General features: G+C 46.5%; 1 protein-coding gene across 4 annotated transcripts in view; it reads left to right on the top strand.

The window, feature by feature from the left end:
* The first annotated feature begins 217 nt into the window (after positions 1-217).
* LOC128401309 (cytochrome P450 3A9-like) overlaps positions 218-23,706 on the top strand; it is a 48,849-nt gene continuing 25,360 nt past the window's right edge. The window contains exons 1-13 of one of the 4 annotated variants that reach the window (XM_053364155.1): positions 219-562; positions 2,245-2,338; positions 2,481-2,533; positions 3,599-3,698; positions 5,153-5,266; positions 5,740-5,828; positions 7,227-7,372; positions 11,616-11,743; positions 12,731-12,818; positions 14,053-14,213; positions 15,939-16,165; positions 17,155-17,317; positions 20,988-21,571. In XM_053364155.1, the coding sequence (XP_053220130.1) occupies positions 492-562; positions 2,245-2,338; positions 2,481-2,533; positions 3,599-3,698; positions 5,153-5,266; positions 5,740-5,828; positions 7,227-7,372; positions 11,616-11,743; positions 12,731-12,818; positions 14,053-14,213; positions 15,939-16,165; positions 17,155-17,317; positions 20,988-21,086 (1,533 nt within the window). In that variant the 5' untranslated portion in view covers positions 219-491 and the 3' untranslated portion in view covers positions 21,087-21,571. Of the gene's footprint in view, positions 563-2,244; positions 2,339-2,480; positions 2,534-3,598; positions 3,699-5,152; positions 5,267-5,739; positions 5,829-7,226; positions 7,373-11,615; positions 11,744-12,730; positions 12,819-14,052; positions 14,214-15,938; positions 16,166-17,154; positions 17,318-20,987; positions 21,572-23,706 lie in introns of those variants that run through there. The other 3 variants (XM_053364158.1, XM_053364157.1, XM_053364156.1) reach the window with 3 other exon arrangements.

Below are 23,706 nucleotides of genomic sequence, written 5' to 3'. Positions count from 1 at the left end.
GGAGTTTGTTGTTCTGTATTAGCCAAGATATTCCTGGCAAGCGGCAGGAAGGAGGCCTAGAAGGGGGAGGAATGTGCCACAAAATTGCAGGCTTTGGAGGCGACGGTGCAGGAATTGGACGCAGCAGAGCACCCTGGCTTCACTTTTTGCAGCCCTCCCTCCCTTTGCAAGCCCAGCTCTCTTCCCGGTTTTCACCAGAGCCATTGCACAGGCAGATTGCGCCCTCTGAAGAGGTTGGCACAAAATGCTGTTATATAAGAAAGTACCCATGGCAACACACCCTCTCCAGCCTTTCCCCATCCAGGACAAGGAATCCCTACCCCACCTCTTTTCATATCAAGCTTGGCCCAGTAATCACAGTGAAGACAAACAGATCGCCAGCGATATTGTGAAATTATTTTCGCCCTTTGAGCTCCAGCACGGATCAAGCAGAAAGAGAATAGAAATCTTCCATCAAAGCCAGAGGCAGAGAGACGCCAAGGGCCAAGAAGATGAATCTCCTTCCAAGCTTCTCCACTGAGACATGGTCCCTTCTCATTGTCCTTCTGGGCCTTTTCATGCTGTATGTACCACTCTCTTGTCTTCCTTCTCTTGGGCTGTTTTCTAATTGTGAAAAGGAGAAGGGGGGGGGATTTTAAGTCTGTTGCTTCCCCTGAAAGCCATAAGAGATGCCAGTCTCTGAACTGCAAGGATATTCCTTCAGATTTAAGGAAGGTTCTCCTTGCAATCCCTTTACCCAGGAAGGTCTTCCAGCAAATAGGTGTGACCTGACCTGTTTACAAAGGATTAAAGTAAGAACAAGCCTTAAAAAGAATAAATGCTAGACAACAGTTTGGGTTCTTTCTTTCTTCCTTCCAAAGTCATGTAACAGTTAAAAATCAGTTTACATTTCTCTCTCATCTTCCTCCTGTTGGGCTGTTTCCTGACTGTTAGGAGCAGAACAGGGACATTTTAATCCGTTGCTTCTTCCAAAAGCCACAGGAGATGGTAGAATACAGAAGTCTAAAACGCAAGGCAAGCTTTGGAAGGAAAAGTTCCATGCATTTTTTTCACTCCCTTTTGCAATGCAACCCTAAGCGAGTTTACTCAAAAGGGAGTTCCTTAAGCTTCGGCAGCAGTCCTAGATGCACTTCCCTGAGGCCAGGGTAGGCATGGGCTCAATGGGGCTTACTCCTGAGTAGACACAGGGTGTTTAATCTGAAATGTTCTATTATGTTTTTATATAAGCTGGAAGCCACCTAGAGTGGCTGCGGCAATCCTGTTGATATGAAACTGCAAGCACCATTTCTGACCCCCAAATGAATTGGGTGGTGTGTGTGTGTGTGTGTGTGTTATATCCACGGAGCCTCCTGGGGGACCCAGTTGAGGAGGATCCCCTCAAACATGGAGCCAGCCCAAGGAAGGTTCCCAGGAGATGCAGAAGATTGAACCTGAGATCTTGTGGATGCTAAGCAGGTCACCTGACCACTGGGACCAGAAGGCATCCCAGCTCAAACCACCTGCAATTGCATCCTTTGGCCAACAGGCAAGAACAGCTGCAAAGCATCAATGCACCTGCAGGGCTCTCCTTTTGAGCCCTGTCGTGCCATGCCCAAAAGGCTAGCTCTTTGTGCATGTGTGTTTAGCAGGAGGTGCCTTTTGTCAGGAGTTCAGCCTACACTCGAGTAGGACCCTGGCAGAGACACATGCTCGACTGGCATGTTCCCTCCGTCCTGGTCGAGTGTTCGGGAGCTTCAAAAGCTTTCTTCAGCCCGAACATCACAGCGACTGATGCCAACAGACATCGGCACACTTAGGAATCCGCAGAGTTTGCGCAGTTGCGTAACAGACCTCAGCAACTCAGCATTTTGGCTAATCCACTTTATTTACATATAAACACACATGGAGCAGTGCAATATGGCTCCCTCTCTCTCTACCATCAGACAGCAAAGAGGAAAAGAACAAAGGACAATAGTCCCACTTCACAGAACACAAACATCCTGTCTCCATCACTTCCCACTCTGTGGAGTCAAAACATATACCGTCATGTGATAGACAACAATCCCATGACTGCAATCATGGAGCAGGAATTCCAACACCTTTATGAGGTACAACAACCTGCCAGGTTTCCCCACGGAACCCTTAACAACTTTTTACGCTCTGCTGCTGTCAATGATCATCTGCCAGATTTGCATCTCTCTCTCTCTCTCCCTCCCTCCCTCCCTCTCTCTCTCTCTCTCTCTCTCTCGTTTCATTAAAAAACAGATATGGAATTTGGCCATACAGCCATTTTCGAAATCTGGGCATTCCAGGTCCGAGGCCATTGCCTTTCATCGGAACTCTCTTGTCGTATCGTAAGGTGAGTGTCTGGGGACATTTCTTAAGAGGTTTGCCAAGACCCCTGTCTGCTCCTCCCTCTAGGGATCAGAGGTGCTCCATAAACTGGGTCTTCTTCTGGCCCAGAAAGGCTGTTCTTAACTTTCTGAAATATTGTTCCGCAGGGGTTTATGAACTTTGATACAGAGTGCTTTCAGAAATATGGAAGGAACTGGAGGTAAGTGACCTTTTATGACCAGCTTGTATTGCTTTTCCTCTTCCCCTCCAACAGATTTTATATAAGTTTGAATGAAAATGCAGAGGTTAGTATCAAATATCCAATATCTTTCTATCAAGGATTTAAAAAACCCCTAATCCAAATAAAAACACAAACTGAAAGGAAGAGAGAGAGAGAGAGAGAGAGAGAGAGAGAGAGAGAGAGAGAAAGGGGGAAAAAAAGAAAAGAATTTCTGATACTGACCAGCTTGTATTTCTCAGGGCATCCCAAATCCCATTGTTTGATCCCAAGGAGGAAATATTCTGAAACAGAAACCTTAATCTGCAACTGAATGTCTCTGGGATCTCAAAAGCTTGCCATAAACAGTGAACATTCTGGTAGCCAGAGACTCTCCTGACTGCCCCACCTTTTTAGGGTTTCCCTTCTGTTGCCTTCAGCTCTTCAGTGCTCAATCGGAGCAAATGGCAATTGGGTTTTTTCCAGATTGCTGTTTGTTCTGATTTAGAGTTGAAGAGTGAGTCTTCCCCGGGAACGGAGTAGGGCAAGGGGAAAACTGCTCTGACTCATGTCTAGACATCATGACAGAAGCCAGAGCACAGGGAAACAATGTTTACCTTCCTGCTGCAGTGGTACCTATTTATCTACTTGCTTTGGCATGCTTTTGAACTGCTAGGTTGGCAGGAGCTGGGACAGAGCAACGGGAGCTCACCCTGTCTCGGGGATTCAAATCGCCAACCTTCTGATCAGCAAGCCCAAGAGGCTCAGTGGTTTAGAACACAGCGCCACCCGCATCCCTACCATGTCTAGAAAGCATGTCCTGCTTTCTAGCCATGGGAAAAGCAGGAACGAGCCCTTAGTCAGCCTCCACTGATCAGGCACCGGAGACATTTGGGACTACAGTTGCCATCAGTCCTTGTCAACATGGGGTGATAGGAGATGTAGTCCAACACATATGGAGGGCGCCAGGGCAGGGAACGCAACCCATAGCTTAGGGCAACACACTTGGCTTTTCAAAATATAAAACTGGTAGGATGTGCCTTCTTCTCTTCCTTACTCTTCATCCAGGTTTTACGATGGCCGGCAGCCTATATTAGCCACGATGGATCCCATCATTATTAAAACTGTCCTCGTGAAAGAGTGCTACTCCACCTTCACCAACCGCCGGGTAAGGGCTCATGTCTTAAGCGATGCGACAGGAGAGCAGGAGAAGGGCAGGTTCTTCATGCCACTAAATTGGGAATGCTAAATTGGGAAGGACTGGGTAATGTCTTCTTCTTCAGCGATCCCTCATAGCCGAGTAAGATTGTCTTCCATGAACACGGCCTTAACAGTGAGTCTGTAAGTGACTGTGGAGGCCAATTCTGGATCCACACGCCCTTCCACAGTGGGGACATTCGTTTCCGGGTGGGAGTTGATCACAGTGAGGGTTTGCCAAGTGTACCTTCCTCTTAGCACGTTTCTCCCTTGCGTCCTGAGTTCGAGTGTCTTCAAAGCCCAGGACACCTTTGGTAAAGGCTGTTCAACTGGAGCGCTCGCAGGCCAGTGTTTCCCAGTTGTCGGTGTTTATACTACATTTTTAAAGATTTGCCTTGAGAGAGTCTTTAAACCTCTTTTGTTGACCACCAGCATTACACTTTCCATTTTTAAGTTCGGAATAGAGTAGTTGCTTTGGAAGACGATCATCAGGTAATGTGGCAGGTAGATGAAGACATCTCCTAAAGTCAAGTGTGAACTTGGGGCTCATTCGCCCTTCATTCCTGTCATCTTTAGTATAACATGTCCTTAAACTTACAAATAGCATAGGCATTTCAAAACAGGCCTTTTGTTTGAATCGGATTAGGACGACAACAACATTATCCATAATTCAGTTAAGACAGACTATTCGCAATTTAATTAGTGTGTTTATTAAGCACACCTGGACTCAGAATTCAGCAGTGCTTGAAGTGGGATCAAACCAAAACTCTCCTGTCTTCTTTATCCCATTTCAAGTACTTCAGATTATAAAAGTACAAAGAGCATCTCCCCCATGTATGTTTGAAGGACCCAGCTTATTGTTTATGGTTGCAAGCTGTTTTAAATTGTTTTTCATATTGTGTTTGAATGCTGTAGCCTGCCCTGAGACCTTAGAGCAGAAGGCGGGAAATAATTAAATAAACAAACAATAAATAAATACACAATAAATTTTGTGCCCTGTTTCTAGGCACCGGTCCAGATTTTCCATGTCTGCTTCTGGATGACTGAGTGTGTGTGTGTGTTGTCTTGGTGCTTTCCCCAGGAAAACCTATGTTCTGCCAATGAATCAGAGCAAACAGCAATCCAGTTTGCTCTGACTCAGTGGCAAAATGTGGGTTTTCCCAGGGAAAGCGTCAGGTTGAAAACAACGACAGCAATGCTTGAACACGGACCTGGGAAGCCTGGACTTGGGCCTAGGAAGTATGGAGCAGAGGGAAGTGTGACCAAGTCCTTAGTCACCCAGTCACCACAGTACTCCATGTTCATTGAGTTCACGAGTCCCTCCTGGCTCTCACTGAAATCCCAGGTTTGGCGTCTGCCATGGGTTCAAAAGCTGACTCATTGTTTTGAAACCACCTCACTTCCTGCTTTCTTGCTTCCCTCTAGAATGTAGGTTTAGGTGGGCTGTTTGAGTCTGCCATCACGATGGTGAAGGACGAACAATGGAAGAGGATTCGCACTGTGCTCTCTCCAACCTTCACCAGTGGAAAGCTAAAGGAGGTAAAGAAAAAGAAAAAGATACTGAGCCTTGAAGAACTCAAATATTCAACACTGGTCTGTAGGGTCCTTATAATTCCAGCACAATTCACAGAAGCTATTCATTCCAAAACTGGAGCATATCATGTTCCAATTATGCTGTTAGCAAGAATGGGTTTAAATCAGCCCCTTTCACATTGTCATGAAATGAGACGACTGGCATTTGTTTTGTTTTAAAGTGATGTTTCAACATTGCATCATTTCTCCAGGTACTCAGTGCATCCTGCCAATATTGTATTTCCTTCCTCTCTGAATTTTCTGTTTGGAGCTGGGAGACTTTGCCTCAAACCACTTGGGTTGATCTTCTATAGAATTTGCCCCTCTTTTTCTCTTCATCCTTGAATGGAGACCTTTCTGCGACCCCACAGGCTTCTGTGCAGCTGCTTCCAGTTCCTTCACAGCACCTTGAAAGATCCCCATCATTTATTGTATTCCAGATGTTTCCCATCATCAAACACTATGGAGAGGTTCTGATCCAGAACGTTCAGAAGAAAGTGGAAAAGGATGAGCTTCTGGTTGCGAAGGAGTAAGTCACTTGGGAGGGACACGGGTGGCGCTGTGGATTAAACCACAGAGTCTAGGACTTGCTGATCAGAAGGTTGGCGGTTCGAATCCCCGCGACGCGGTGAGCTCCCATTGCTCAGTCCCTGCTCCTGCCAACCTAGCAGTTCAAAAGCACACCAGTGCAAGTAGATAAATAGGGACCACTTTGGTGGGAAGGTAAATGGCGTTTCCATGCGCTGCTCTGGTTAGTCATGCTGGCCACATGACCCGGAAGCTGTCTGTGGACAAACGCCGGCTCCCTCGGCCTATAGAGCGAGATGAGCGTGCAACCCCAGAGTCGGTCACGACTGGACCTAATGGTCAGGGGTCCCTTTACCTTTAAGTCACTTGGGGCCAGGGAAGGCTGCCGTCAAAAGCAGAGCCCTCTTCTATCCTCCCATGACAACGTGGGCTGTCTTGGGGGTAAATCCAGACCAGATTGGGTTAACAAAGTGAGCAGCCATTAGGTGGTAAAAGCTTGTAAATTCATGCTAAAAGTATCCATTCAATAAGATGTTCATGGGACTAAAGCTAGATGTTATAGGAAAAAACTGCTCTTTTCCCCTTGTACCCAAGAGCCCGTACAGAGTCCTTATGTAGGTTCTCCATCGGTCGGAGAAAATAACAGAGGTCAACCAGAGAATATTGAGAAGCAAAGCAGCTAGTAAGCCTGATCTTTATTAACTGTTGCAACAGGAAGGAGGAGGAACCCAGAACAATGGTGCGCAAGCTCTTATATTTTGAAATTGCCACCCTGTAGCTCCAGGCCCCCCCCACAATACATCATACATACATCACAGAAAGAGGTGGTCCCCAGCAGAAATACATCACAGGGGGGTGGTCTACAACAGAATCCTGTCTGGCAGGAAACCTGTTAATGGGTTTACCTGGAGAGCCTGGCCATTCTTTTGTGATGATAAATACTTAATTATTGAGTCCAGGTCACAGGCTCACCCTATTCATACCCAAATGTGCCCTTAAGGCAGGATTTGTGAGCACAGAGACAATGGGGAGGCTTTTCCTATTTCCATCCAAACTGCAGAGGAATATTTGAGGTCACTGAAAGAGTCAAAATGGCTTTAGGACTTTTCCTGTACTGTTTCAGACATGTGGTTTATATTATTTGTGTATGTGTTTGCCTGGTCCATTTATGAACATTTATTTTATATCTTAGACCTTATAATTCTCATCACACTAGACATCCTCCTTCCTTGGACATGAGGAATCTGGACTCTTTACTCTGCGAACACCATCAGGCATGCCATGCATTCCTGCAACTTCCGTTCTGATCAGCCTTCAGGCAGGGGTGGTCTCCTCCTTTAAATCGTTTGTTATTTAACACATCTGAGAGCCTGATTTGGCTGCTCTGTTCCCTCCCCAGCGTCTTTGGAGCCTACAGCATGGATGTTGTCACCAGCACTTCGTTTGGTGTGGACCTTGACTCTATGAACAACCCTGATGACCCTTTTGTCAAGGAGATCAAGAAACTCACCAAGTTTTCCTTTAATCTACATATACTTTTAGCATGTAAGTTGGCTACAGATTTCCTTTTTATATCAATTTCATTATAATACAATAAAAACCCAGCTCCCAACTAGTATAATAAATAATAATAATAATAATAATAATAATAATTACAAAGAAGAAGAATAAAGGAGAGAAAAAGGACAGAAAGAGAGAAAGAGGAAAATAAGAAGAGAAATTATTGGTGCAAAAACATTAACAGTGCAGAACGTCTCAATTCCATGTCTTGCTCAGTCACTAGCAGAATCTGAGAGTGGGCGGTCCTTAAACTTTCCCCAGCAGAGTAGTCTCTTGACCCCTAGCTGACGCCTCCCCTCTCTGCGCGAAAACCGACTGTGCAGAGAGGGTGTGGCTAAAGGGGGGACCTGTCTCCCCCCTGCTTTGCTCATGCACGGTGTCTTGGCTCTCCCTTGCATCCTCTGAGCCCTGCATCCCTTCCCCACTAGAGGCGGGGCTTCCCTCCTCTGCGGAGGAAGTGCTGCTTCTCACGATCTATGGAAGCTCCCTGTAACCCAGCTATCCTTCCACCTCTCGCCTCTGAGCTGATGGCAGTTCACACACACACACACACACACACACACACAGCCCTCTGTTATATCTTAATTTTCAATCCACATACATAGATGTGAATCCTCTCAGATCTCACCTGGGAGAACTTCCCTCATCCTCAGTCTCACAGCCTGAGAAAAGCCACTCTGGCCTGCCTCTCTCGCAGGTTCCTTCTCCTCCTCTCCATCACCTCTCTGTATGTATTTTCATATATCCTGAATTTAAATCTTCAGAGATCAAAACATACATATGAATAATATTAACAGAGAGCTATCAATAATTAAAGATCTTAAAAAATTAAAAAGAGGAAGAAAGAAGAAAAGAGGTACTTCTGCTTCTCTATCTACCAGTTATGCATATAACAATTATTTATGCATATAACAATTATTCTAAGCATTTAGCGTATGCACTCTAGAATAGTTTCTAGCTGCAATTGATATCCATCTTTCTCCTATTCCGCTAGATGGTGTTTCCACAAACTTCCCTCCCAGGCCACCAGAATTCATCTTTCTGCCACTCAAAAAGTCCAATATAACTCTTCATTTATTGTTATCTTTGTGTGTCCCACATTAATCTTTCTCCAGTTCCTTGTGACATGTTCTCTTCAGGGGTTCCAACAAATCTTAGTAAATCCATATTTATTTGCCTGTTGCATTTTCCTTAAATCGTATTTGATCCTCCTGTTTCCTTCTCCCTCCTTTTCTTCCAGTCCTTTATCAGTCTAAACTCCAGTGGGCGAGTTGCTTTCTCTATTTGCATATTTATTATTCCACTCATCTCTTCTTTGAAAGCATGCTAAGCACGAGAGACCATGCTTTGAACCATCGTCTCCTTCAGACTTTGCAGCAGATTCCTTCATCAGGTCCAGCCCTTCAGACAACTGCAAATCTGCCTCGCCAACATCTGCTGATTTTCCATATTTAAGCAAAGATCGTTCATCTTCCACAGAACCTCCCTGTTTAATCAAAGATCGTTCCAATTCACCGTCCGCAGATTCCACACCTTCTCCCATATCTGTAATCGAATCTCTCTGGTCATCCCATGAAGTTCAGTTTTTAGATCTTCTGGCTGTGGTTTAAACAGCCCTTGCATGAAGCATCAATGAACAGGGCCGTCTTACCCATAGGTGCTAGGGGTGCGGGGCACCCGGGCGCTGGGCTCTCAGGGGCACCGGGCCGAGAGTCTGGTGCCTGAGAGTTGAGTTCGGGGAAGAGCCCTCCCGTCAGTCGGAGCACCATGGCAGGCTCTTCTGCTGCGGGCGGCTCTGCGCCACGAGTTTGGGGGCGACCGAGCCAGTGAGATGTTGTACTTGAAAGGCAACTGTCAACAATTGACATCGCTAGTAGGGTTACAAGAAGTTTTGTAAGGATAAAATTATCATTTATTATTAAGAGTAATTTATAATTTATTCATAAAAGGATTTGATTTAATCATAATAATAAAATATAACCAAATGCAGGATTAGAGAAAAAGTTTTAAAATCATCAGCCAAGGGGGAGGGAAGTCTCAAGCTTATATAGCCAAATGTCTTTTATTCTATTATACAACAGTGATTAAAAATTTGTCCAGTAGCACCTTAGAGACCAACTAAGTTTGTTCTGGGTATAAGCTTTTGTGTGCATGCACACTTCTAGCTTATACACAGAACAAACATAGTATAATTATTATAATTAAAATTATATTTTTTTAAAAAAAATTATTTTCAACTGTGTCAGACTAACACGGCTACCTACCTGAATACAACAATGTTGTTATGTTTGGAAAAATTGTAAAAAGCAATAAAATTATTATATATACAGTATATAAAAAAGAAATAAAAAGTCAATTATATAAAATACATTTTAGGGTTTTGAATCAATAGTCAAATAGTGGAACATCGGCTGTCGATCCATTCCAGTCCGGATTCCGCGCTGGTCATGGGACCGAGACGGCTCTGGTCGCCCTAACAGATGATCTCCGCAGGCAGCTGGATCGAGGCGGGTCGTGGCTGCTGATTCTTCTAGACCTGTCAGCAGCCTTCGACATGGTCGACCACGAACTCCTGGACCACCGCCTTGCCGACGTGGGGATCCAGGGCACAGTCCTTTAATGGCTGCGCTCGTTTCTCTCTGGTCAGGGACAGAGGGTGGCGCTTGGGGGGGAATTGTCATCGCGCCACTCCTAGGTGTGTGGAGTGCCTCAGGGTGCGATTCTCTCCCCGATGCTTTTTAACATCTTTATGCGCCCCCTCGCCCAGCTTGTCTGGAGTTTTGGGCTGGGTTGCCATCAGCATGCCGATGACACCCAACTCTATCTGTTGATGGATGGCCATCCTGACTCGGCCCCAGACACACTGATCAGATGCTTGGAAGCTGTGGCTGGATGGTTACATGGGAGCCGGTTGAAGTTAAATCCTTCGAAGACAGAGGTCCTCTGGCTGGGACGGGGCGATATGGGATTGAGGGGGCAACTCCCATCTCTTGCGGGGGTGCAATTAGTGCCAGCATCGTCCGTTAAGAGTTTGGGTGTAATCTTCGATACCTCCCTCTCTATGGAGGCGCAGATTACAGCTATAACAAAGGTGGCATTTTTTCATCTCCGCCAAGCTAAGCAGTTGGCTCCTTACCTCTCTTGCCCTGACCTAGCCACTGTGATCCACGCGACGGTCACCTCCAGACTGGATTATTGTAACTCGCTCTACGTGGGGCTGCCCTTGAGACTGACCCAGAAACTCCAGCGGGTGCAGAATGCCGCGGAGAGACTCCTTATGGGGTCTTCGCTGCGAGATCACATTAATCCGGTACTATACCAGCTGCACTGGCTCCCGGTGGAGTACAGGATCAGGTTTAAGGTGCTGGTTTTAACCTTTAAAGCCCTATACGGCCTAGGACCCTCGTACCTACGGGACCGCCTCTCCTGGTATGCCCCACAGAAGAACTTACGGTCTGCAAATAAAAACACCCTGAAGATCCCAGGCCACAGAGAGGTTACGCTGGCCTCAACTAGAGCCAGGGCTTTCTCGGCCGCGGCTCCAATCTGGTGGAACACTCTGTCACAAGAGACTAGGGCCCTGCGGGACCTGACATCTTTCCGCAGGGCCTGCAGGACAGAGCTGTTCCACCAGGCCTTTGGTCAGGGTACAGCCTGACCCCCTCCTCTGGTAATCTGCACAGAATTTTGCTTAATGGTTGCTATCAATTTTGATTTTAATTAATTTTTAGAATGTTTGATTATTTTGATTGTTGTTAGCCGCCCTGAGCCCAGCTTCGGCTGGGGAGGGCGGGGTATAAATAAAATTATTTTTTTTTTTTATTATTATTATTATTATTATTATTATTATTATTATTATTATCTGATTCTGATTGCCCCAGCTAAAAACCTTGCAACCTTTGCTGTCACCTGCTCATCTTGATCTGCCAAGAGAAAGGACACGGTGGCAGTGGTTGGGCGACAATAAGAGGGGTGGAAAACTCATTCCTCAAGTCTTTATAAAGAGTGCAGGCCAGAAGGGCATGCGCCACCGATTCGGTACTGCACATTATGGATCTGTAACCCTGGGATTCACAATGTGTTTGGGGACTGACCACATGCTATTACGGCTTACAAGCACTGACCCTCAGAGCAAATAAACCAAAGTTTACTCATGGATTTCTACAGAACTATTTCTGTCTGTCTGATGTTTTGCTTCCTGTTCACTGTGAATGTCTGTTTCTTGCAGTTGTGTTCCCGTTCGTGGTTTCTCTCCTCAACTTAATGAAAATCACTTTCTTCAACCCAGAAGCTATGAACTTCTTCGAGAGGTCATTTGCGAAAATAAAGGCGACACGGGAGAAAGAAGGCCAGGGGGTAAGCATTCAGGCCACACTGAATTTTGAGGGTGAAAAATTCACACAAAAATTTCACACCAGAACGAACTTTCCTTGAAGGGGACGAAATTATTCACCCAAAGATCCCTCAAGACTCACCTCTTCTGTGCTGCTTCATTGCTATTTTGTGATGGCCTGGGATTCGGACTCGGAGGCTGAACCTGAGGAATCCCAGCCTTCACAGGAGTCCCCGCCTCCAGAACCAGCTGAGCCAGGGCTGGGGCTTGAGCCTGAAGGGTCCTCACCGGTGCTGGATCCTCAGGTGCAGGCACCAGCTGAGTCTGCTCTGGCTCCTGAGGGCGTGGAGGACCCATTGCCTGCAGGTGCTCCACTCTCAGCCCTGTCAGAGGAAGCGGAGGTTGCCTCTGGGTTTGGTAACCCTCCAGCCTCTGCTGAGCTGCGGAGGCTCAGGGCAGAGAGGTGGAGGGAACTAAGTTCCCGCAGGAGGAGTGCTTGCCTCCAGGCCAGGAGAGGCGAGTCACCTGTGGACTGGGGCCGCACTATGCCTCAGGGCAGATAAAAGCTGGCCAGCCCCAGTCCCAGGTTGTGGGAGCAACATTGTTGGTAGCCTATTCCTGCCTGCACCCTGTCCTGCTCTTCTGCCAGAGTTCCTGACCTCACCCGACTCCCTGCCTTGGACCCAGCTTCAGCTTTGACGGACAGCCGCCATACCGCACCCTCAACCTCGGACTGGACTCAGACCTCGCCACACGGTTAACCCTCGGGACCAGCACATATTTTCTAAACAAAACAACCTAACGATTTGACTCTTTTGCCTCCTCAGTATGTCCTGTTCTGCCTAATAACAGCAAGGTCACCAAACAGCCAATGTCCTTAAGGGCGAAGGCAGCCGACTCTCAGGGCTGCATTTAGCCCTTTAAGAAACTTGGGGGAGCAAACCATCTCGGTCTGTGGGGGTCTTTCCTCAGCTTCCTTTCTCTGCTGTTGTATTTGTTTCTATGCTTAGGGCCGGGTAGATTTCCTGCAGCTGATGATCAACTCCCAGAAGTCCAACAGCGAGCACCAGAGCAACGGCTCGGATCCCTCCTATAAAGGTAATGCCTCTCCTGGGAGTCAATTCAGTGTAACTTTGAGGTCTCTGAAACCGAAGGGCAACAAGCCCCAAAGATGTCAGTGAAGGTGCCAAGCAGATCTCACCGGGGAGGGCATTCCACAGATGGGGAGCCAGGACTGAAAAGGCCCTTTTGCGATTTAGGGATGAAGTTCTGATCCAGGTTGGCAGAATGTCCAAAGCAAACAAAGCCAAGAGGCTCAATGCAATGACGCTCTCATTCCCAGACTCCCCCCCCCCCATTGGCAGTAGATAAGCAGAACAAAGGAAAAGGAGTCTTTTTACCAGTTAAAAACTTTAATGATTACAGTGAGAGAGCAAAGAATCCTTTCCCTAGGGATTGGCGGTGCTCCCAATTAAGGGCTCCACCCGCTTCCTCCCTAGTCACTCCTGCGTCTTGTAACCAGAAACCAGATCTTGTAACTGCTGTGCTTTCTGCGCTGCCACCTTATCAACTCTTCTTGACCTTGGGCTGAGCAGCTGAATGCTTTCCAGAGACAGTGAATCTGTTAACCCTCTCCTCCCTAGTGTTTCTTTTCCTAGCTGTTCCCCATCCAGTATTTCCCAGCTTCTGCCTTCTGAACTATGTCCCTCTGCAAACCAGTGTTCCAAATCTATACTGTCCTGCTCCTGGGAAGATTCAGGATCCTGATCAGGGAGAGGCTCCCACCATTCCTCCTCAGTCCAGACCTCCTCAGCATGGTCCCTGACATTACCAATGCAGATCATTCCCCCACCTAGTGTATGTGCTGTATTATTGGGGCTAATAATAATAATAATAATATTTATACCCTGCCCACCTGATAGGGCTTCACCAGCCACTCTGGGTGGCTTCAAACATAGTCTGAAAACACAACTAAGCGTCAAATATTTGAAACTTCCCAATACAGGGCTGCCTTTAGGGCTGCCTTCGAAAGGTTGTTTAATTCTTTATCTCCTTGACATCTGATGGGAGGGTGTTCCAGAGGGTGGGTGCCACTACCGAGAAGGCCCTCTGCCTGGTTCCCTTCTTGCAGTGAGGGAATTGCCAGAAGGTCCTCAGAGCTGGACCTCAGTGTCCAGGCTGGATGATAGGGGTAGAGATGCTCTCTTAGGTATATAGGACTGAGGCTGTTTAGGGTTTTAAAGGTTAGCACCAACACATTGTATTGTGCATGGAAACATTCTAGATTAGTTGTGGTTTCTGCTTCATCTTTCTGGCCTTTGTTTGTTTGCAGGCTTGACCGATGATGAAATCCTGGCCCAAGCCTTCACCTTTGTCTTTGGTGGATATGAAACCAACAGCAATTCTTTGGGCTATACGGCCTACTTTTTAGCCATTCACCCAGATGTCCAGCAGAAGCTTCAAGCTGAGGTAGATACGATCCTGCCCAACAAGGTGAGAATGTGCAGGTTGCAAAGGTGAGTCTGGATTCAATGGAGAAGGTTTTGGGGGTATGGAATTGTAGAATTGTAGAGTTGGAAGGAACCCCCCTGGGGCATCTAGTCCACCCCCTGCAATACAGGAAACTCAGCTATAGCATCCCTGGCAGATGGCCATCCAACCTCTGCTTAAAAACCTCCAAGGAGAGAGAGTCCAAAGCCTCCCATTGTTGAACAGCTCTTACTATCAGAAAGTTCTTCCAGATGTTGAGTCGGAATCTTTTTTCTTGTAACCTGATGTCAAGTATGGGAGTTCCCCTCTCCCTTTTGGTAACTCAGCAATCAGAATTAACGAACATTTGTTAGATTTACAGTAGTACCTTGGTTCTCAAACTTAATCCGTTCCAGAAGTCCATTCCAAAACCAAACCGTTCCAAAACCAAGGCGCGCTTTCCCGTAGAGAGTAATGCAGAATGAATGAATCCATTCCAGACTTTTAAAAACAACCCCTGAAACATGAATTTTATTGTCTAATGAGACCATTGATCCATAAAATGAAAGCAATAATCAATGTGCTGTACTATAAAATAAACAAGACAGTATTGTAGATGATAAAAATAACCCCCCCTTGTCTACGCTGATGATAGTCATTGTTTGGATGGGGGGCTTTTATCTATTTCCACAGTCAAACAGTCAATCAATCAATCAATCAATCAATCAGTAGCTGAGCTGGGTTCCACACAGTCACAAAAACAAATTAACGGAAAAAGCCTCAAAAACAAAAATGCAAAATAGACAGCAAAAACAAAAGCACCAAACTTAATCTGTTCCAGAAGTCCATTTGACTTCTAAAATGTTCGAAAATAAGGTGCAGCTTCTGATTGGTGCAGGCGCCCCGGAAACAATAGCCAGCAGCCGCATTGGATGTTTGGCTTCTAAAAAATGTTCGAAAACTGGAACACTTCCTTCCGGGTTTTCGGCGTTTGAGAACCAAGTTGTTTGCAAACCAAGGTACCCTGTATAGTCCTTTTATTACAGCATTATGTTGCAAGCATAAACAGTCAACCCTCCGCAAAGATATCAGTTGCCTACTCTGACTCCTCCCCCCCCCACAGCATGAAGCACGCCAACAGGATGTCCCGCCTCCCCTGCATCTCCTTTTTTCTCTGACGCGCTCGGACCTCCAAGTTCAGGGTGGGGAGGGGGTTCTCCCCTACTCTTGAGTGATGTATCACCCAGCTGCTCCCTTCCTTCTGGTTGCTTAGCTACTATATCATAGCTGGGTAGCTCCTCTCTCAACTGTGCAGCTTCTGTGTCTGCCTGTCTCTCTGCTTCTGGAAATGGCGGAAGTGGCAGGGGCAGGGATATTCTTCCTCTTCTTCTGTTAGGAGCTGATCTCCCTGCGATTGCATTCCCCAATCTTCCGATCCAGACCAGCCCCCAACACCTGAAGCCCTTGGTTTGAATTCTACCCTCCAGAGCAGGAGTATAGGAGATGGGTTTTGAGTTTTTTAAAAAAGAAAGATCAGTTGCATTAGCTTCCTTCCACCTGTGTTGGATATAACCCAAAGAGTTTTCCCCATTCATGGACAGAAATCTTAGAATAAGACTACTGAGAGCTTTCCTTCTGAAGGTCTCTGCGTCTGGGCTCCCCTGCTTTCCCCAAGAACTGCAGAAAAACGGAGCCTGATTTCAGATCCCACCAAGTACGACTAACCTTCCTCCTTGAATCACCCCGAAGGCTCCTCTCACGTATGATGCCATCATGCAACTGGAGTATCTTGACATGGTCCTGAGTGAAACGCAAAGGCTGTATCCTTTTGGAGGGAGGCTCGAAAGGCTCTGCAAGAAAGATGTCGAAATCAATGGCGTCACTATCCCAAAAGGCACATTGGTAATGATCCCACCCTACACGCTTCATCGGGACCCTGAATACTGGCCGGAACCTGAAGAGTTCAGACCTGAGAGGTAACAAAAAAAATGTGCTGGTGAAAAATAGGAAGCACATTCATGCCAATGCTGATTCACACCTGAATGTACATAAATAATAATAATAATAATAGTAATAATAATAATAATAATAATTTATACTCCACCCTCCCTGGCCAGAGCCGGGCTCAGGACGACTAACACCAGTAAAATTACAATAAAAAATAATAGTGGAAAAAAACAATTTAAAATACAATTTAAAATGCAGCCTCATTTTAAATGTAGCCCATAGATCAAAACCAGAAGGGGAGGGAAACATAAGGGTCAGACTGAGTCCAAAACAAAGGCCAGACAGAACAGCTGTCTTGCAGGCCCTGCAGAAAGATGTCAAGTCCTGCAGGGCCCTGGTCTCTTGTGACAGAGCGTTCCACCAAGTCGGGGCCAGTACTGAAAAGGCCCTGGCCCTAGCTGAGACCCATCTAACCACCTTGCGACTTGGGACCTCCAAAGTGTTGTCATTTGTGGACCTTAAGGTCCTCCGCGGGGCAGACCAGGAGAGGCGGTCCCGTAGGTACGAGGGTCCTAGGCCGCATAGGGCTTTCAAAGTCAAAGCCAGCACCTTAAACCTGACCCTGTACTCCACCAAAAGAGCCAGTGCAGTTGGTAAAGCACTAGGTGAATGTGATCCCGCAGTGAGGACCCCATAAGGAGTTTTGCCATGGCATTCTGCACCCGCTGGAGTTTCTGGGTCAATCTCAAGGGCAGCCCCGCAAATAATAATAATAATAATTTTTAAAAAATTATTATTCATACCCCGCCCATCTGGCTGGGTTTCCCCAGCCACTCTGGGTGGCTACCAACAGAATATTAAAATACAATAACCTATTAAGCATTAAAAGCTTCCCTAAACAAGGCTGCCTTCAGATGTCTTCTAAAAGTCTGGTAGTTTTTCTCTTTGACATCTGAGATCTGCCCTTTCCCGTCCCTTATCCAGCCTCCATTTTTCTTGTCTTTGTGAACACAACCAGGTTCAGCAAAGAGAACAAGGACAAAATAGATCCCTACACGTACCTGCCTTTTGGAGCTGGTCCCCGGAACTGCCTGGGAATGCGCTTTGCTCTCGTCACGATGAAGGTGGCAATTGCAATCCTGATGCAGCATTTTTCCTTCAAGGTCTGCAATGAAACGCCGGTGAGGAGGTTGGATGTCTGGCACACCTCTGTGTGTGCGTGGAAAGGGAGGGGAAGGTTTTCCTGATCCTGTCCTGATCTCCTCCATCTTCTCCTGTTATGCAAGAGCCTTTTCCTTCAGAGTAGTGGCTGGCCATAAGGTAACAGGGACTACAGTGGATGCTCAGTTTGCGAACATGATCCGTGCGGGAAGCACATCCGCAACCCACAGTGTCTGCAACCCTCAGCGCTGCGTCTGTGCACACGTGGGTTGTGGTTCGGCGCTTCTGCGCATGCACAAAGTGTGATTTAGCACTACTGCGCATGTGCAAGTGCCAAAACCAGGAAGTAACCTGTTCCGGTACTTCCGGGTTCAGCGCGGTGCGCAACCCGAAGCATCTGTAACCTGAGGTATGACTGTATAATGCAATTTGGGAAAAGGAGCAAGATGGACATTGTCTTCACCTGGGGCGACTGTAGGGGATCCTGCATTTAAGAAACTCTGCCACTTGTGTTTTCCTACCCCTATGAGGTGGCGGAGCAAGCTGATTGGGCGCCTGGGGTGACATGCGTGCCTTGCACCCAGGGGCGGGGCCAGCCAGGGCAGGACACTCTGTGGGGCCTCCAAGGAGTCTTCCTGCCTCCTCCCACTCAGCCGCCCTATAGCTCAGGGGAAGGTGGCGCGAGGACAGTTTGGGGCAGCGCGGAGCCTGCGGGAGCCCAAACCACTGCGTCACTCCCAGGAGAGACATATGCCTTGGGTGTGCTGCAGGCCCCGCGGTGAGTGCCGCCTGACATTTTGTCACCCCCCTCAGTGATGACACCTGCCCCCACCGCACCCCCTTCCTCTGCCCCTGCCCCTGTGCTGTAACCTGCAGCCTGTGCAAGTTTATCACTGGCTCTGTAATTAAACCCCAAATAATGACTGCTTTTCATCCTTCACTGCTATGATGAATGCCTCTTACAACTTTTTGTTTTATTGGTGTATTACAATGCTCTGCTTTTTATTATTATTATTATTATTATTATTTCTTTGGGCTAACAACAAAAGCAGAAATGTGCACCAGGCTGCTAGAATAAAAATAAAAGGCTGAGTATACCTTTAAACAGAGAATGAAATAAAACTCATTATTGTCATGGGTGGGATGAATCTTAAAGAGGAATAATATAATATATTATTGAATCAATTAAACCCGTTGATAAGCTGAGGGAGGCGACAGACCACATTTTTCTTATTGACATAAGTAATGAAATCAAACTAAACCTCTGTGAATCTATCCTCATTACATTGCCCCCGGAAATGTGTAGTTTGTTGGTCAACTTATCAAGGAAGTTCCCAAATATTGGAATACCAAAAAGAAATGTTGGCACCATTTGGATGTCTCCAGAAATGAGCCACTGTGGCTCTAATATCTATTAAAAATGAAACTTTAAGTACAGTACATTAAGTATATTATAGTTAAGTACAGTATATTAAGACCAGCTTCTTCCAAAATAGATAAAACTGCAAGCTGGGGAGAATGGGTATTATAACAATTCAAAACTGTATGGATTTCTTTAAAAACCACATTTACTGAATTTTAGAAAGGCCTGAGTCTTACGTTTCTGCACTTGGGAACTGCTCTCTGGTGGCACATCCAGGGAGAGTTTACCACACGGTGCTCACACGGGGAGTTGTTTGGAGCGGCTATTACAGCTCGCCTCTGATGCGCAGGTGCTGAAAGCAGCACCTGTGAAGTCTTTGCAACTCTGGCGCAGAATCAGAACCATCACCGCATCTGCCACTGGGATTATTTAATAGATAAGCTGAGGGCAATTTAAAGTTTGCTGAGTCGAAAGAAGAAATAACGTCTTCGCTCTATGCATCGACGATGATCTGAGACCATGTCTGAGAACCACTGAACTCCACATTGTCCTCCTCCTTGGCAAAACATGAGGTCAGTCATCCCACGGAGTCTTGCCAAAATTGATGGACTTTAGCATGAACACAAGTATAAAAAGTATTTATAGTGCTTTAACACTGCTTGCATAACCATCAATTTGCAGAATGCATTTGTATAACCTATAAAGCAGTATCCTGCCATTGGAAGGTTGCTGTTATTACATTCCCATAAACAAGAGAGTGGGTAACTTTGTAAGCGCAACGAATCGTTCAACCAAGTCTATATTAATAGGAATGCTGAAGAATGCTTAGTTTGGATGCCTTGAGTAAGTTATAAACAGGCAAACATCGCAGTTAAACTGCATGAAACTGAGCACTGTTGAAGGCCAGAGATCCAAATTCATGTGACAATAAAATGTTGGGCCACCGTACTAGGTTAATTTGAGCTTGGAGCTTGTCACATCAAAAAGGTTGGGAACCCTTGGTGTAGTGGTTAGAGTGAAGGACTAGGGCTTGGGTGACCTGGGAGAGCAGGGTTTGAATCCCCACTCAGCCACAAAAACTCACTGGGTGACATAAGAACATAAGATCCAGCTGCATCAGGCCAGTGGCCCATCTAGTTCAGCATCCTGTTCTCACAGTGGCCAAAGGGTTACCTGTGGGAAGCCAGCATGCAGGATTCGAGCACAAGACCATTCTCCCCTCCTGTGGTTTCCATCAGCTGCTATTCAGAAGCACGGCTGCTTCCAACTGTGGAGATGCCGCAAAGCCACCATGGCTAGTGGCCATCAGTAGCTCTCCGGCCATCAATTTGTTTTGTTGGTTGGCATCCGTCTGTCTCGGGAGACAATGGAGGAGTGTGCCTTGGGGGGTGAAGTCAAACCACTGAAGAGTTGCAGCGCCTGCTGTGGCTGTAGAGACTGATACAGGAGAGACATGCTATATTGCAGTCAGGGCGGATGAAGGTGTCCGGTTATACCGCTGCAGATGCACCAGGCAGTTTCCTTCCTTCCTTCCTTCCTTCCTTCCTTCCTTCCTTCCTTCCTTCCTTCCCCCCCCCACTTACTAAATTGCAGGTTATCTCCTGGTCCGGTTCAAGGGCGATCGAAGTCCCGGCAGGGGACGTCAGGACCGGGGGCAAGATGGCGGGGTGGGAGCAGGAACGGGGGTCCAGAAGCCAGGAGTCAGGAAGCCAAGGGTCCGAGGGTCAGGAAGCAAGGAGTTATGAAGTCAGGGGTCCGAGGGTCAGGAAGCAGGGAGTCAAGAAGCTGAGGTTCAAGGATCAGGAAGCAAGAACCCAAACACAGCAAGGCAGGGAACATGTTGCTGTGGCAAAGAGCCGAAGGGAAATGCTGACCTTATATCCCTTCCCGGCTCTTGCCACCAGGTGCTGTGAGTTACCAAATGGGCCTCACCTGTGCGGCCGTGCCTTGTCTCTTCAGAACAAACTTAGGAAGGCCCCACTCCTGCAAAGCCCTACTAGTCACAGGGCCTGGCTCCTGCACGCACACCTGATACCTTCCGAGCGACCCTTATTTTCACAAAGCTCTTCCTAACGTTCCCTTCACACCATAAGACTATGATCCTACAAATCAGGGGTGGGTTCCTCTGGAGGACTCTCAGGTGCTGTTAGACCCCACTTCCCATGGTCCCTAACCATTAGCCATTGGACCCAGGGCTGAAGAGAATTAGAGCCCAACCACTTCTGGAACATAGCAGGACCCCCACCCTTGCTGTCAAGATTTGCTGGTGCTTAAGCTGGGTCTAATGGTTTCCTAAGTGCTCTCTTTCCCTTTTCATCCTGCTGCAGATTCCTCTGGAGATGAGCAACGAAGCCTTCTTAGTGCCAAAGAAACCAATAGTTCTGAAGCTGGTGCCACGAGGTGATCCCCGGGAGAAGGGGGAGTGAAGCCTGGCCCTGAACCTTGGTAGAAGATGCAGAAGCCTCAGGTGTTGCTTTGAGAAGTTCCCCCGAAAAGAACTTCAGATAGTTCCAGAGAATTGGACCGATTCGCAAACTGAAACAGAGCTCTCTGAAAATTCGTGCATCTCTGAATTTGGCACTGCGGTTTTCCAGCCAAAAAATGCACACAAAATGGGAGTCATTAGTGCATCGCCAAAAATGTGTATCTTGGTGAAAGTAGCATTAAAAGATGTGTTCCATTAAGGAAAAACCAAAATGCTTGTATTGTATTCAGGCTTGCCAAAATACTTGCACTGTGAAACATTCATACAAAAGTGTGTGTACTAGGAGAAAGGGGCACCAGAAATATGTACAAATGTTCATGCAAACCCCTCTGTGGAAATGGGGTAAAGCACATGTAAGAAAGTGGGAAACCTAAATTCTCAGATTTTTCCATCCCCTAACATTCCTTTATTTGCCTGATCTGTCACTTCTATTGTTTCAAGGCTGTTTGGGAGATTTTTTAAAACAATATTATATATATTTGGTTGCAAGGCATCTTGAAAATTCTTGTACTATAAAGTAGATTTAAACCCCCCCCCTTTAAAACCAGATCATCAATGATGATTAATTGGAGCATGCCCAGGCTACAATTTTGTATCGGTCTGAGACCAGTTTACCAGTCATGGCTTCCCCCATGGAATTCTGGGAACTGTAGTTTGGGGAGGGTGCAGAGGAGATTTCGTTAAGGGATCCATACAGAGCACATGCAACTTGAATTCCTCAGGGTTGCTTGGGAAGAAAGAATCACTATGGCATCAAATCATGTCCACTGAATGACAGGAAACTCAATCGGTGCAGGCCGGGATTGCAAAAACTCCTTCCTAGAATTTACACACATCACAGTCCTGGGTAATGTGATTTATCTGGGTCCCTGTGAGTCAGATGCACTCTTTCAAAACTCTCTCTCTGTATGTGGAAATGCTCTTGCAGAAACAGGACCAACCCACCAGTGCAAGCCCAATTTAAATACCACTCTGGAGAAAAATGAGATCTGCTGTGGTTTAGTAGATTAAACATCCCTTGTTAAATGCAGCTTCCCTTGTTGAGTTGTTGGAGTCACCTAACAGTGTGTAAAACTGGGTCTGGAAACAGCTCAGAAGCAGTAGTTGCAGTTGGTGAAAGACCCGTGTAATGTGATCTGCCTTTGGCACAATATACACTACAGTACACTGACGCCTGGTATAGGGGGTGCTTGGGACTCCTGCAGCCTCAATATTTTGAATTGGGGGCCGTGTGAACAAACCCTAATTTCATGGCTACAAGAGCATGAACAACTGAGACCAGTTGGGTTGTAGCTGGCACATCAGTCTAAGATGGTACGAGCGTCTCTGTGCTGTGGAAGCAACCTGTGATTTTCTGTGACCTCCTTGTTGCACCATATAGCATGCTCCAGTAGCCTTAGGCTGCACGCACACCTCCTCATTTGTAGCACCGAAATGTGGTTTTCCTCAATCTGGAATCACTCACGCTTAGCCTCAAAATGCAGCTTTCCATCTAGACTGGTTCTTAATCCTGGCTTCCATAAGGGTGTGAGTGTATACATTTGAAAACCCTTCTCTTGATGACATAAACTGCAACCTTTTCCTTCCCGAGCACAACCAAGGTGAATGAAGAAGAAAGCTCTGATTGTGGTCTTGGCATAGAGACATCCACAATGTCATTGGATGTTAAGAATAGGTCAGCAATAAAATCTTCAAAAAATGCCCCCCCTGCATTGTCCTTGCAAGCTGGCACCTCTGGCCCTAACAGCCCCCCCCCCCAAAAAAAATTTCACCGCATGCTACTGGCAAGAAGGCACCTGAGACAAGACACCCTCTCTCCAATTTCACCTCTGTGACAAGCAGAACTCTCCTGGCCTCTTTTCACATCAAACATAGCAAGCTTGTTCGGAGTCAGCCTGCCAGACATCAGAGCAAAGGTGAACAGATCGCAAAAGATATTGTGAAATTTTAATTTTTGTCCTTTGAGCTCCAGCCCTGAAAGAGAATAGAAATTCAAACAAACACAGTAGGAACAGGTTGTTTTTTTTTTAAAAAAAGCCATGCGAGAGTTTTAATTTAGTTAAACAAAAAACAAAAACAACAACCAGAAATTAAAATGTTAGGTATATTCAGCCAGGGAAACCCAAGGCCATTATATAATAGGTTACTTATTAACGGCAGCAAGAATATTGATAGCCAGAGATTGAAAAGAAGCGAAGGGTACCAATGTACCAAAAATGGTATCACATAATTTGGGAGATGGCACTTTGTGAAAAATGGACACAAACAATTTGGGAGGGCAACAAGCATTCCCCCCACCCTGAAAGACTTTTATAGCAGACTAGTGGCTGTTTATTCTGCCCAAGAACAAAGACTCTGCAGGACAAAATGTACCTGTGACATTTCATATTATGCGGCTGTGTTTACATTTCCCTTTATATTGACAGCAGCAGGGCTTTTTTTCAGGGGGAACTCCCAGGAACTCAGTTCCACCCCTCTTGGTGGGTTCCGGCACCTGTCAGGTGAGCACCTAAGAGAAGGTTCCTGGTGAGTTCTATCATCTCTTGTTCTAGAAAAACAGC

This window comes from Podarcis raffonei, chromosome 14, assembly GCF_027172205.1.
Source record: "Podarcis raffonei isolate rPodRaf1 chromosome 14, rPodRaf1.pri, whole genome shotgun sequence".
NCBI classification, from domain to species: Eukaryota; Metazoa; Chordata; class Lepidosauria; order Squamata; family Lacertidae; genus Podarcis; species Podarcis raffonei.
The sequence above is the reverse complement of the archived record's forward strand: the minus strand, read 5'-3'. Positions and strand labels throughout refer to the sequence as shown.